Genomic DNA, 14,287 nt, shown 5'->3' on the forward strand with positions numbered 1-14,287 from the left:
GTATGAAAACCTGGTACTTTGTATCTGTACCTCTTTTTGTATAAAACCGGTACTTTGTATCTGTACCCCTTTTTGTATGAAAACCTTTTGTAATGTAAATGATCATAAACTACACCTATTATAGTTTATTAAAATGTTTGAAATGTACATGAAACCTAACTATACCTATTATGGTTTAGTATGTTTGTTTGTGGTGTATAAGAACCCTTTTCTATTTAAGTCGAATGTATAGCACAATATAGCTATGTTTATCTTGCTTTGTTTTGTACTAATGGTAATGATGGAGGATTCTTACAATTCAGTGAGTATTTTCTATTATATAATCATACCACTACAAGAGATACATGTAAAATATGAAGTTATCAAAGATTTAACACTTTGCTCAACATGTTACAAAGTGTGTTGAAAGTTTTAAGCTGTTAACTAGTTTTTAACTTTTCTACATTGTTTTAGAAAGATCATAGAAAAATCATACGAGGTCGAAAACTGAATCTGTAAATTCTGAGAGTTCCTAAAATATGTCTAGTTTACTCATAATTTTTATCATGATTTTTAATGACCTCCAACTTGGGTGAAAAAGTCCATAATCATAGACTGGTCTGGATTAGTGTTTGAATTGATAGGCATTTTTGTAAAAATCACCATAAATTTTAGAAAAATCATATGGAGATGTGCAAGTAGTCATTTTAAAGCTAAGAACTGGAACTACTTGCACCAAAAAAAAATTTGGAAAACAAAAATGTTTAAGTTGCCCAAAACAGTCCGTGAATGGAGTCCAACTTTTCTGATGAAAGCTGTTAGAAAAAATTAGTTATGTTTTTGGTGTTTTAACTTGTATTCCCCCCCCCCCCCCTAAAAACTTGAGAAAACACGAAAATATAGGGGTATGAACTCACCTTATATGATTTCAGTGAGTGAATGTTGAAGAAGAGAAGTGTTCAACTCAAGAACACTTGAAGAATCACTTGAAGATTTGAAGATCTAACAAGAATGTCATGATGTTTGTGTAAGGAATCAATGATTTGAGACAAAGGGAAGTGTAATAATCATAGAGAATGATGAACTTACCAAAATGAAGGAGAAAAGCTGGAAAATGCCTTGGGAATCTCAAATTTGTGGGAGGAAGTTGGAGAGAAAAGGTGTTTGATCTTCTTGGTGAAAATGAGGAAAATGTGTGAAGTGAAGAGTGTAAGAGGGTTCTCCAGCTCTTTTTGGACGTGAGTTTGCTGGGAGAATGAGTGGGGTAAGGCCTTGAGGTGACTAGGAGTAGAGAGGAGTACAAGGATTGGTCAAAGGAATGGGCATGGGGTGGTGGTTTGTGCCAAATATTATGGCAAGATTCACACTCCACCTCAAGATCTCTCTTAAAAGATTTTATTCTTATATATATATATATATATATATATATATATATATATATATATATATATATATATATATATATATATATATATTCACATAAAAATATGCCCAAATTATGAATATTTAGGGTCTTATATGTTAAAATATGATTTCTGGAGAAAATCCCATGTTAAAATGATTAAAAACGGACTTAAAACGGAGAAATGATCGAAAATCGGGTGAAAAATGAAGAAATCCGAAGTTCAGGACCGGAGGCGCTAAGGCTTGGTCATCAGCAGTCCATATTCAAAGGGTGGTCTTGGTCGCGGAGGCGGATCTGAAGGAAAAGGGTTGCGGTCCGAAGTCTTCATGCGGTCAGGAGGCAAGGCTCGCTGCGGCTGGACGACTGCGGTCTCCTTGGCTACGGCTGGCTGGCTGCGGCTGCGGTTGGCTAGCTGCGGCTGCTGGCTAGGTGACCGCGGATCCTCAAGAAGACTCCGGTTGCTCAAAGGGGCCTCGGATCCAAGAGGACTTGACCCTCAAAGAGAGGCTTCGGTCCTAAGGGTTATTTTCCTTGGTTTTTCCCTTCTTTGAGTGATTTCTCATCAAACCAAGTATCGGGATGCCCCAATTGCTTATAAAAATTTCAAGAGAGGTTTCGGGAGAGATTTTACAATCTTGGAGAGATTTCTCATACAAAGAGAGATTTGGGAGAGATTTCACATATGGAGAGAGATTTGGGAGAGATTCCACATTCATGGAGAGATTTCTCATACAAAGAGAGATTTGGGAGAGATTCTCGATAAAGAGAGGTAGAGTGAAAACGATTGAGAGAGGTTTCGTGTGTGACATTTGTGAGTATTTAGCTCCGCAACGCAAGGTCCGTAAACCCCGTTAAGCCTTGTTTAAGGATCTTACACACTCCCGATGAGTATGCAACATTGTTTTATCGGTTTGGTTCGTTACTTACTACAGTTTTTGGTTAAGGAGATCTAGATGTACGTACTTTTCAATTTATGAATTCTTATTAGAATAGCGAGTTGTGAAGTAATTACCTAACGTAAGCCCTAGAACCCATGGGCTAAGTGAGTCGACTGGTTTGACTTGTTGACTTTATTTGACTTTGACTTGACCGGATATTGACGGTTGTCACAGACAATTCCCCCATAAAAAGGACACCGTCATGATACATCAAATGAGACATCGTAAAACCATGGTACCTAACATAAGCACCTCTAAAAACATATGTAAAGCCTTATGTATAGTTGTATGCAAACTTTTCGTCGCCAAGATAAATAAAAAAGGAGACATATGATCACCTTGACGGAGCCCTATGTAAATCTCAAACTCATCAGTCAGAGAACCATGGAGCAAAATAGAAGCACGAGTATTCATAAGACATCCCTCAATTCATATCCTCTACTTACACCTAAAACCCAATTTAGCCATAATAAGATCTAAAAAAAATCTCATTTTAGAGAATCTTAAGCTTTCTCAAAGTCAACTTTGAACACAACACTACTAGAAAAACAGTCTTTTACGACACGCGAACCATGACACGCAGAGATTTATAATACGCAAATGTGTGTGTCCAAAAAATAATGTCATCTCTTCCAAAATTTAAAGGATTTAGGATGCGCATTTTTGCGTGCCCTAAAAATAGTGTCTAAACAAAAAAAAAAAAAAAAAAAAAAAAAAAAAAAAAAAACAAGGAGGGCACCTATAATAAAATGTGTGTCGTCTAAGAACATTGCTTTATAAATTTTAATAGAACGTGCGCGTTCCATCCGGGGAAAATGAAATCCCAAAATCTTAAAATCCCCTCCTTCCTTTTTTTTCTCCTCCACTTTAGTTTCCCAAGTAGCTAGGGGTTTTTTCCAAGAACTTGCCCTGACCGCCCTCCTTTACTGCTCTTTATCTCTTCAACTTCCCTTTCTCTTCTTCTCAGTTCTCAACGTCGACTGCTTTTCCCACCTCCGATGTTTCTCTTGGTGCTGGCGCCTCCTACCTCTAGCCTCCGTCCAGCCCCGCCCCGCCGTCCAACGCTTTCCAGCGACATCCATCATGTGGAGCCCCTCCTCTCCGGCAATCTCACCTCGCCTGCCCTTGCCAGCAACATTAGGGCCGGTGACCTTAGGCTCACTGTTTCTATTGCTCAAATTTACAAGCCCTATGTCTTATTAAGGTATCTTTTTCTTGATTCTAACTTCCTAATGTTTTCGTTCTTCTATAAGAACCCTAGCTTGCTAAATCTCTTTTTTTTTTCGGCTTAATTTCTCTCTATTTCATTTACGATCGAATCGATTTTTGGTGAAACTAACAATCGATGATTTGTGATTAGGTGAAATAATCGACTAGGGTTAATTAGGAACAAAGACACATGGAAACGGGAAAGGGGATGAACAAGAAACACCCAATATGTTTGATTAGGTGAAATCATCGGTTTTGGCAATTTTCTTGCCATCATTGGTAGTACCGGAAAGCTTAGTTGGCAGGAGGAGCCACTTCACTTTGGCGGGGTCGTCAAGGTAAACGCGAATTCCGGTCAAGAATAAAGATCATAACCTATTATTTGTTTGTAACAGCGTGTTCGCTTATATGATGCAAGTGCCAATGTGTTAAGAGAAGAGTTCCTTCATGGAGGTGTAGTTCTTGATTGCTGCTTTCATGATGATACCTCTGGTTTTAGTGCTAGTGCAGATAACACTGTCACAAGGTATGACTAAGTGATGCATATACTTTCTTGGATTATTGACATATCTTTTTATTGACTAAGTTTCAAGCTACATTCCTTTTACATCTCTCAGACTTATTTTTGACAACGAAAGGGAGGATCCTTTGGGACGCCATGATGCCCCATGTTTGATGTATTGAGTACTCTTATGCATCAGGTTAGTGTCATTCAATTCATCATTGTTTTCATTTTGTTAATATCATCATACATTCGTACTTTCATTTCCTTCTATTACATCATTGTGTTTTCAATTCTTTTTCTTGTTGGTGGTTTTTAGGGCAAGTGATTACAGGGAGTTGGTACAAAACTTTGAAGTGTTGGGACCCACGTGGTGGAGGTGCACAGGAGCGTGCAATGGAGTTTTTTGATGCAATGGCACCAATTATTTTCCGTTTGTAGTATTTCTCATAGCTTTTAGTATAATTTATCACATTCAAAATAAGTCTCTTTGATCACAAAAACCAAACTGTGTTCCAAAATCTCTCTTTTCTCTTTTCTTCAAAGTTTAGGAGTGCTTGATGAGGAATAATTTTGAATTTTCAATGATCATATGCTGTGTAGTTAGTACTTTTCATCTTCATATCTAAAATAATAAACAATATGAACATTTAGCATGTGATGTATCATGTAGGTGATTAGTTTAGTGTAGGATCCTCTTTATGGAGATGTAGAACATTACTCTGTGTGATATGATCTGATCATCTGATATTGATATACTTATGATTACTTGCTACTCGGTTTGTAGAGGTGAAGGGAAGTCAAATCATCTTTTATGCGGGTAAGGTGGCAAAAACAAAGAGAATTTAAAATCTTTATACTTATCTTTGCTTTGTTAATCTTGTCATTTCTTTCTTCATTTGTTATTATCAATTATCAAATTCTAGTAAAATTCCTTAATTACATAGTTGATATGAGATTATATTCTTGGATACAGTCTGGCATTTGTTGTTGCAGATTTCATCACTACAATACTCATTCATGCAATTGGCCAGCTTCTTTAAGTAGCAGATATCAAGAGCCTGAAATCTTTAGGAGCCACTACACATCTTAATGTTTCAGGTTTTCCTCTCAGTAACAACTTTATGTTATTTTATTTTTTGAAAAGAAAGCTGATGAAGTTTGTGTTTTGTAGAAAATTTCCTATCTTGTGATATAGTTGCTCTTGTTTACTTATGGAATCCTTTGACCATCATCACTTGTTTGGGATATTCAACATCACCAATCGAAAATCTAGTGACTGTATTATCAATATATGGGGCTTGCATGAGTAAGACCTTTTAAACCCTTTAATTTATAATTACTATTTTATATTTCTAATAATAATAATAGGATTAATGTTCTTGAGTCTAATTGCAACAGGACTTGTTCCATTGGCTGCTTTTGGACGGGTGATTGCATCTCATTTGTCTCTCTATCATGTTATTCTAGTCATTCTTGTATGACAAATTGACAATTATACCCTTTTCCTCTCCTTTTACTACATTAACCTTCAATTCTTTTACATGATATATATATATATATATATATATATATATATATATATATATATATATATTTCAGTTGGTTCTTTTAGTAGGTTCTAGTCATGATACACCACCAAGGAAACTGTTCCCATATATTGATGATGGTCAGATTCAGAATAGAAAATCATTAAATCCAATAATTTTCTCATGGAGACGAGTTTTTCTTTTCTTTTTGTGGGCTTCCATTAGGGCATTTTATGTCCTAATCCTATGTGGCATTTCTCTAAAAGATTACAGTAGTCTTGGGGAGATGTTCAAAAGGCTTGTTAAGATGATGTTTTGTAGGTTATGCACTTAGCTCTGTAGAAGGTCGTGTTGCAATGGAAGGAAGAAGAAACATATGCAGTCAGTTCCAAAGAAAGAAAAGAGAAGCAAGAAAACTTCAAGCTCAAGTAAGAAGGAGGAATCAAGGCCAAGGTGTGCTGCAAGGCACAAGGTTCGAGATGAAAATGTAACACATTCTATGTCCCTGATTCCCCTCTTTCTCTATTTAAAATGTAAATAAATCTCCTTGATTAAACAACTTCTTATCTTCTTCCATTTGTTGGCAGGGAAATCTGGTTTATGTACCTTCAAACATGTGCCATCAGTGCCAAAGAAATGATAGTGGATGAGTTGTTAGGTGCCAAAAATGCACTACAAAGCGTTACTGTGTGCCTTGCATGACAAGATGGTATGATTATGAAGGATCAAAACTGTTTCTTCCCTTTTTTTAACTGAGCAACCAAATTGAATGATTGCTTTTCAAGGTGAAGTTGAATAGACTTGTTACATCATTTTAACCCTTCACACTTCTGTCATTGCTTTTTAACTTTCTTAGGCAATGGTGCATTGACATCAGAGTAACATCATTGATCTTTGTGATTGTGTGGTTAAATTTGTAGCATGCTTCCATAACCTACTGACTTGATGCCTGATTGTTTACTCAGTCTTTTACTCTTTTAGGCATCCTAATATGACAGAGAAAGATGATGTTTTGTAGATTAACAGCACTTTGCAATTCAAGGTAACTTCACCAGAGGCAGCTCTGGTTTTTCTTCAAGCATGGAAGTAAGTTCAGAAATTTATCCATCTATAATTTCAAGTTACAAGGGCTCCATGCCATCTTTTTATTTATTTCTTTTTTTTTAGTCGATTGACCAGTTACTCTCATGTCATCTACAATCATAGAGCTGCTTGGACCCCAAATGTGAAGGTAGCTGCAGTTGGAACTGGTACAACCATATTTCATGAAGCTACACCTTCATCCGAGCAGTTTATTGAAGTTGCCTTTACTCCATCAAAAGGTACTATCTGTAAATAAATGTCTTCCTTCTAAATTCCATACTATCACTCCAAACATTTGTAGAAGATAATATTTAGTTGTATGATCTTCTTTCACAGCAACTGGCAAGGTTCTTGCTTCAGAGCCTCCAAAGCAAGGGAATGAGAGATGCACTGTGTAGTATCATGCCTCTGCAAAAGTTGGTCATGATATAGGTACACCCTTTAACTCCTTAGTTTATTTCTCTTCCATAACATTTCATCTTCATAATTATATCTTTGTATACATATAACATTTTCACTATCTCATGAGGTCATATATGTATTAAAATCAAACAGAGGAAGGTCTTTCTAAGCATGGATTCCACATCACAAGATTGAATACTTACACAACGGTATGTATTTTAGTTCTGACAAATTTTTGATGTGGCATTTCACACTCTTATTAATATCAAGGGAAGTTTTGTTACATTATTTTTGGTTTGTTGTACTTTAGGAACCTGTACAACATATGGATCAAACCATTCTACAACAAGCACTCTCTGCTTCTGTAGTTGCAGTTGCATCACCTTCTGCAGTTGGGTAATTAATATTCTGATGCTAAATTCTCTTACTATTTTCTTTGTATTTCAGCTTATATTTTCTCTTATTCTACAACAGTGCTTGGGTGGATCTTCTACCTAAACCACAGACATGGGAGGGTTCTGTTGCATGCATTGGTGAAACCACTGATTCAGCTGCTAGAAAATTAGGCTTAACAAATGTATACCACCCATCTACCCCTGGTCTTCACGAGTAATATATAATTATATATAATATTATAATTCCTCTCATACTATTTATTATTATTATTATTATTATTATTATTATTATTATTATTATTATTATTATTATTATTATTATTATTATTATTATTATTATAACTTCGCATGTTTATTTACCCTTTGCATTTGACAGATGGGTTGACACCATGTTTGATGCTTTACGTGAACATAATCATCTCTCAAATGTCTAAAACCAAGGTAGCTTATTATTACAATTTACTGTTATACCCTTTTTGACCATGTTTTATTTCTTGTTTCCAATTTAAAGTAACTTTTTTTATGCAAGAATTTGAGAGTTGATGCATATGATCACTAAATAAGGGAGTACATTACCATTTACAAGAACAAATTACATCTCTGTACATATGTAGTAATACCATGAGAGAAGCAAACTAGCATTGAGCCACATTCATGATGTTTGTTAATTGTTATTGTATATCAACATTCATGATGTTTGTTAATTGTTAGTGAATGAATTATCTTTATTTCTTATGGTATTTTATTTTGTATTATGAGACTTTTAATGTGTTATTTAATTTAAAAATAAGTAAACCTATCAAAATATATAATTTTAAAAACGTTTAAAATTATGACACGCAAAAATGTGTGTCGTCTTCCATTATGACATGGCCTTCCTTGATACACATTGCATGTCATAAACACGCGCTTCGTAAGGTTATGACACGCAAATGCGTGTCATCTTCCTTTATGACAGGACCTTCCTTGATAAGCATTGTGTGTCATAACTGCGCGTCGTAAATGTGTGTCGTAAATGCACATCGTAAATAGACGACGCACAAAAGCGCGTCGTCTCACGTTATGAAAGAGCCTTCCTTGACAAGCATTTGCGCGTCGTCTGAGCGTTTTACGAAGCGCAATATTTTTCTAGTAGTGCAACAAAGGATATATTATGTAACATTACGTTTAAAATTAAATAAATAAATAATAATTAAATAAATAAAATGAATAAATAATAGCCCTAAAACAGTAATAATTGACCAATGTTAGCTATGGGAGTTGAAAGTAACATTTTCTTGATGTTAAGGGTTAAATGGTAACCTATGGACTTGTATTGAATAGCTTTTTCAAAGCGGGGGGCTAAAGGGAAAAATATGGACTTAAATCGAAAAGGAACCCTGGGGGAGGGATTGGATGTGTCATTTTGGGCATAAGTTTATACCCGTTACTCCTCATTTCCCCACGTCTGATATATCTTCACTAAACCCTAACCATAGCATCGTTACCTTCAGCCGCCACCCTTGTTTCCCCAACCTCCATCCACCGTCACCTCTATTGTTGAGGTCAGAAACCACCAAGCCAAGCGTCGCCGCTGCTGCACCGCTGACGTCGAATCCGGAGAACTACCAAGTAGTCGTCATTATTCTGCTGCCGTCGAAGACTGCTACACATCAGCAAACATCCGTCATTGCTGTTTCTACTGTCGGTGATGTCGAGGACTGTCAGGAGAAGTTGTCATGACCGATGAGAGAGGCTGTGAACGAACACAAGTTTTGGGTTGTTGCATCTGTTCTCGGTAAGGCAACCACGAATCACCCTCCTCCGCTTCTTCTCTGTTAAACAGTGGTATACCCGACGAATACCGTCGCCACCGCTCGTACGGATCTTCTCCCATTGCTCCGGTCGTCGTACCCCCCCTAGAGGAGGGCTGCTGGGGATGTGTTGTGTGTGTGTTTCTGCCTGTAGTATGCGAGTTGTTGGCTGGGAAATCAAGTAGAAAGACCACCATGATGGCCACCGCCGGTCTACCGCCATTCTCGTTTTTATGCCACCATCAGCCACGATATGTGGGTGGCTGTGTGTGTTCATTTGTGTGTGTTGTGTTGTTCATGTATTGGTGTGTGTGTGTGTGTTTTCTTGCCCTAGGGGGTGTTTGGCTTGTCTTTTTGAGAGGCAAAAGTTCTTTTTGGAAAAGTTACAAAAAGTCAGGTTTTCCTAACTTTTCCAAAAAGTCAGTTTTTCTTCTACCTAAAATCCAAAAGTAGCTTTTAAAATGTTTCTACCAAACATCTTTTACCTTTTATATTTTCCAAAAAGGATTTTTGTCTCTCAAAAAGACAAGCCAAACACCCCCTGGAACCAAAAGAGAACCCACCACCACCGTGAGGTGGTGGTTGCCACCTCTGACCACCGCCTGCCGCCACAGGGCTGTTGTGTGTGTGAGTGTGTTATTTGGATATTGTTGTAATTGTATTGTAATCAGTTGGAATAATAATAGAAAACTCATAACCACCACCGTGAGGTGTTAATCTTGAAAGATCAGTTATCACTTTAACTGATTTACCTTTCATGAACCCATATGACTGATTTGTTATGTTCATAATGTTGAAAAATTACGAATCTAAGTTTGGTTTGCAACTCCAACACTTGAAAAGTTTGATCAAAGCCTACTTCACGGAGTTATGAAAATGGATGTTGAATTTTCCATAGTGCTACAGAAGAATGTGAGCATACAACAACGAGTTCACCATCTAATCTGAAGGGCATGTGTGAAGGTTATACTCAAAAAGAACCCTTAGGGATTATTTACAAAGTACTTGAAGATAAGGTTCTTCAGAACAAGATGATGTACATTTAGGATAAGCATGGATACAGTATAGAAACACTCAATGGGATCCCTGCTAGAGCAAAGATGTTCAAATCGAACTCCATTGAAAACATCAAGTGGATCTCTAAAATAATCCTCTGGCCGGTGATGGTTCGCATTGTAGTGCTTTGAATTATTCCTACGGTGTTTGAAGAATTGGAGTGAAGGTCTATTTCGCAACTCAATACAAAGGGGGAGATTCTTAGCATTCGTAATTAAAAATTGTGTTTGAGTTAGGATGTGAAATAGTGTTCAGTTTATGATGTGATAGTTTCACTTAATGCGAACTGTTGCTATGTTCATATTTTTCTACTTAGGATTTACAGCTTATGTTGTTTTATTTTGACAGTTGTGTTATTACTAGGTGTCCTGACCTTATTGATTGGAAGCATAACCGACTACCTTATGTGTCATATATAAGGTTAGTTAGTTATTTGTGGAGAGTATCTTTTGAGAGGAGTCTTACATAACTGTAATTGTATTTCTTTTACTTTTAATGAATAACCATATTCTATTTACATTCATATGTTCAGTTCTTGATTATGTTTTGATATGATTTCTTTCTTAAAGAAAATGTCATTCTAACATAAAATAACAATGGAAAACAGTAATAAGAAAATCCAATACTAATATTTGTGACAAAAAATAAACTTTAAATCATGCCCGATGTACAGTCAGGCTTCGCCTTTCCCCTTTACTTGTACCTATAGCTCCTAAAACATTTACTTAAAAAGGGAAAGGGTAAGCACAAAGCTTAGTGAATTCTAATCATAACATAGCATCAAAGTATTATATCTTACTCCTAATTAACATGCCATCAAGAATCATTAGAACATATGTAACAAATATGAATACATTATCACATAATGCAGGCATGTTCAGGTACACATCCTAAACATCACCACATAAGGACTCAACGTTATTGCCTTCGGTCCACGGATGTGGTGTCTCTGCCTTCGGTCCCCTGACATGGTATGATGGCCTTCGGTTAGTTTGAATCGGCATGATGGCTTTTGGTCAATCAGCTTGGCCTTTCATCCCTTGGCCCTAAACACATCAAATACAAACAACATAGTTAATAACCAACATCTAATATTAAATCATATAGATCCTAATTTTCAGCTGTTCTAATAGTAAGCATATAAAACCTTAATGTTATGTAGTGACGAACTCACCGCAAACCGTGTGTGAATCACTCCCAAATAAGGACCCTAGCTCTCGGACTCAAAGTACTTCCTTATTCCCTATATTAATGTTTTATAGTGTTAGCAAACACTCTTTGGTCCATGAATTCACTGAAACATTCCAAAGTTTATTTTCACCTTTATACATTAAAATTGCAGCCTGTTCAAGACATGTTCCCCCTCCCCCCCTATTAAATCCATCCAAATCAGATTATGAAGCCATGATCATGACGCTTAGTTCAATACTTTCTCAGGGACTACTTGCACAGGTTCATACAATTTTTATACAATTTATAGTGAATTTTACAAAACTACATATCATTGCAGATCATTTCCGACTAGTCTGGAAAAAAGAAAACTTTTACCTTAGTTAGGACCAACATCGGGTCAGGGAAAAATTAGGGATAAATTAGATTCAATTTATAAACTTTGAGAGTTTACGGATCCTAATTCCAACGATTGATGATTTTTCTACAATTTTTATAAGATAAAGGAAGGTTGTTCAATTTCATAACATTTTCCAGCTTTGGTTATTAAGCGTTAAATGGCCTCTTAACCCATTAAGTCGTAATCAAAATAACTTATAGGCTATAAATTAATTCTTAACACTATAATTAATCCATTGAATCAAAAATCCAATAAGAAATCCAATCCAATACCCTAAAGTACATTGCTTTAAGGAGAAAAGCAAAGTGTGATGCTATAAAGAGAAACATAACTAGGGTTTGGTTTTTCACCACACTCAAGCCATTTGAAGCGAAATGGAATCACCCACTGCCACCATTAATTACATGGTGCGAAATGATGGTCGGCTAGTGGTGACCATGACCGGTGGCTATGGCGGCTTACGGTGGTGGAGGAACAAACGAGACCATAAGAGAAAAAAGAACGAAATAAAAACTAAGGAACTTACGTGGATTAACCAACGAAGTCTCCTCCTAGTCAATCACCTCTAGCTCCCTCCTCCCTTCTCAAAGAACAGTACTGATCACAGCCTCTTTTCCTCTTCTTCTCTTTGCATCATACACTATACAAAACACACACACCTCACTATTTTTTCTCACAATCTAGGGATCAGTCCAAAATGATATAGGGATGTCAATCAAGGGAGAGGGTTGACTTGACCTCATGAAGCCTCAAAAATATGGGTTGAAATTTCGTGTTTTCAACTTACCCCCCGCCCCCTAAGTTTTCCATAATGGCAGTTTTAGTCCATCAAAACGTTTTTCTTACAACACATGTACAAGGTTTTAAAGTTAACAAAATCAACCCCTAATCTGAAAAATAATTACAAAAGTCTCCAATACCCACTTCTTATCAATTATAAAAAAACATATTTAGGTTTTTCGTTCCCTCTTTCATTCTAAAAATAAGATATCAAAAAATAGAGTGTTACAGATACCAAGGTGAATATATGTTGACAAAGTTGTTGCCCACAGAGAGGATTAACCTTTGCTTGGACTTGGTTGCTTTTCATAGGAAGTAGGTCCAATTCGGGGATGGATGGTAGGAAGGGAGAGAAAGTTCTTGTTTACGGTGGAGTTTAGAGGATGCTAAAGTCAATATGGAGATTGTTAAAGTTGGGTTGAGTATTTGGAGCATTATAATGGAGCATTTGTGTTCAATGGATCACTTGGAACTTAATTGAGGACTCGGGGCTCATAGGGTATATAACAAAGTAATGGATCATCTGAGAAGTGAATGGATCATCTGAAAAAGTAATGGATCATATGAAAAAGAAATGAATCTTCTAAAAGGGGGTATGGATCACCTAAAAGAGGTATGGAACACGTGGGAGTGGAATGGAGTACCTTGGTGCATGGAGACATCATCCATGCTCAAGGTGAGACACTCTAGGCATAAATGCTCCACCTTGGTGACAAGGTGCACCATTTGGAAAGATGGTGTGCCATTTGTAAAGGAGGATGTGCCACTTAGAAGCCTCATGCTCCATTTATGAGGAGGGTACGTCATTCTTGGAGGAGATGTGACAACCGTTGCACAAGATGTGCCATCTTTGGGCAAGGTGCACCATTTGGTTCCTTGATGATCCATGTATGCTATGAAGTCCTCTATGATGCTCAAGATTGTTCAACGATGATCAGAATTTGAATATGCTCAAGGAATACACCATCATGCGCCACCATGATGGATGATGCGCCAGTAGTGTTCATGATGCGCCACATGTGCATCATAATGTTCCACTATGGATCATGGTGCTCCATTATGTGTGGTGCTGATGCTCATGTGTTTTATGTCATGGATGAATGTTTCAGAAGCTAATGCATGGAGGATTATGATTGGTTGACACCATTCATGGGCCTATACGCCAATGGGCTTGGCTCATTAGGGTTTTGGCCTGATCCATTTAGTATAAATAGGGATGTTGGCTAGTCATTTGAAGTGTCTTGTATTCTAGAGTTATAGGAGAATCTCTGTTGAATTGCACTTGTAACCTCTGTGTGAGAACTCATAAATAAAGAATATTCCCCTCCTACCCGTGAACATAGGTCACTTTGACCGAACCACGTAAATATTGTGTCTTGTGTGCTTTTTTGCTTGTTTTCCACTTTACTTTCTAACAATACCACATACCATACTAACAGTGGGCCCAGTCCTAAGGGAATATTTCAACCCATGTGAATGCTATGATCCAACCATCATCTTACAATCACTTATCTTGCTACAGCCCAGCTACAGTCTTTCTTTCCATGGTCTAACCATAGCCGTCCATACACATGTTGAGATCCAACCACAGTCTTTCATACAAATGATGTGATCTAACCACAATCTTTGACACAAATGTTGTGATA

The 14,287-nt window shown here is 36.9% G+C and overlaps 1 protein-coding gene and 1 pseudogene across 1 annotated transcript; both read left to right on the top strand.

The window, feature by feature from the left end:
* Nucleotides 1-3,721: 3,721 nt before the first annotated feature.
* On the top strand, nt 3,722-4,474 carry LOC145050648 (mitotic checkpoint protein BUB3.1-like). The gene is made up of 5 exons (XM_078998866.1): nt 3,722-3,771; nt 3,815-3,869; nt 3,927-4,057; nt 4,149-4,201; nt 4,353-4,474. The coding sequence occupies exons 1-5, from the start codon at nt 3,722-3,724 to the stop codon at nt 4,472-4,474; spliced, it is 411 nt and encodes a 136-aa protein (XP_078854992.1).
* A 1,444-nt stretch (nt 4,475-5,918) lies between these two features.
* Nucleotides 5,919-7,876, top strand: LOC145050649 (uroporphyrinogen-III synthase, chloroplastic-like; annotated as a pseudogene).
* Nucleotides 7,877-14,287: the final 6,411 nt, after the last annotated feature.

This window comes from Lactuca serriola, chromosome 5, assembly GCF_051521515.1.
Source record: "Lactuca serriola cultivar US96UC23 chromosome 5, Lser_US96UC23_V15, whole genome shotgun sequence".
Taxonomy (NCBI): Eukaryota; Viridiplantae; Streptophyta; class Magnoliopsida; order Asterales; family Asteraceae; genus Lactuca; species Lactuca serriola.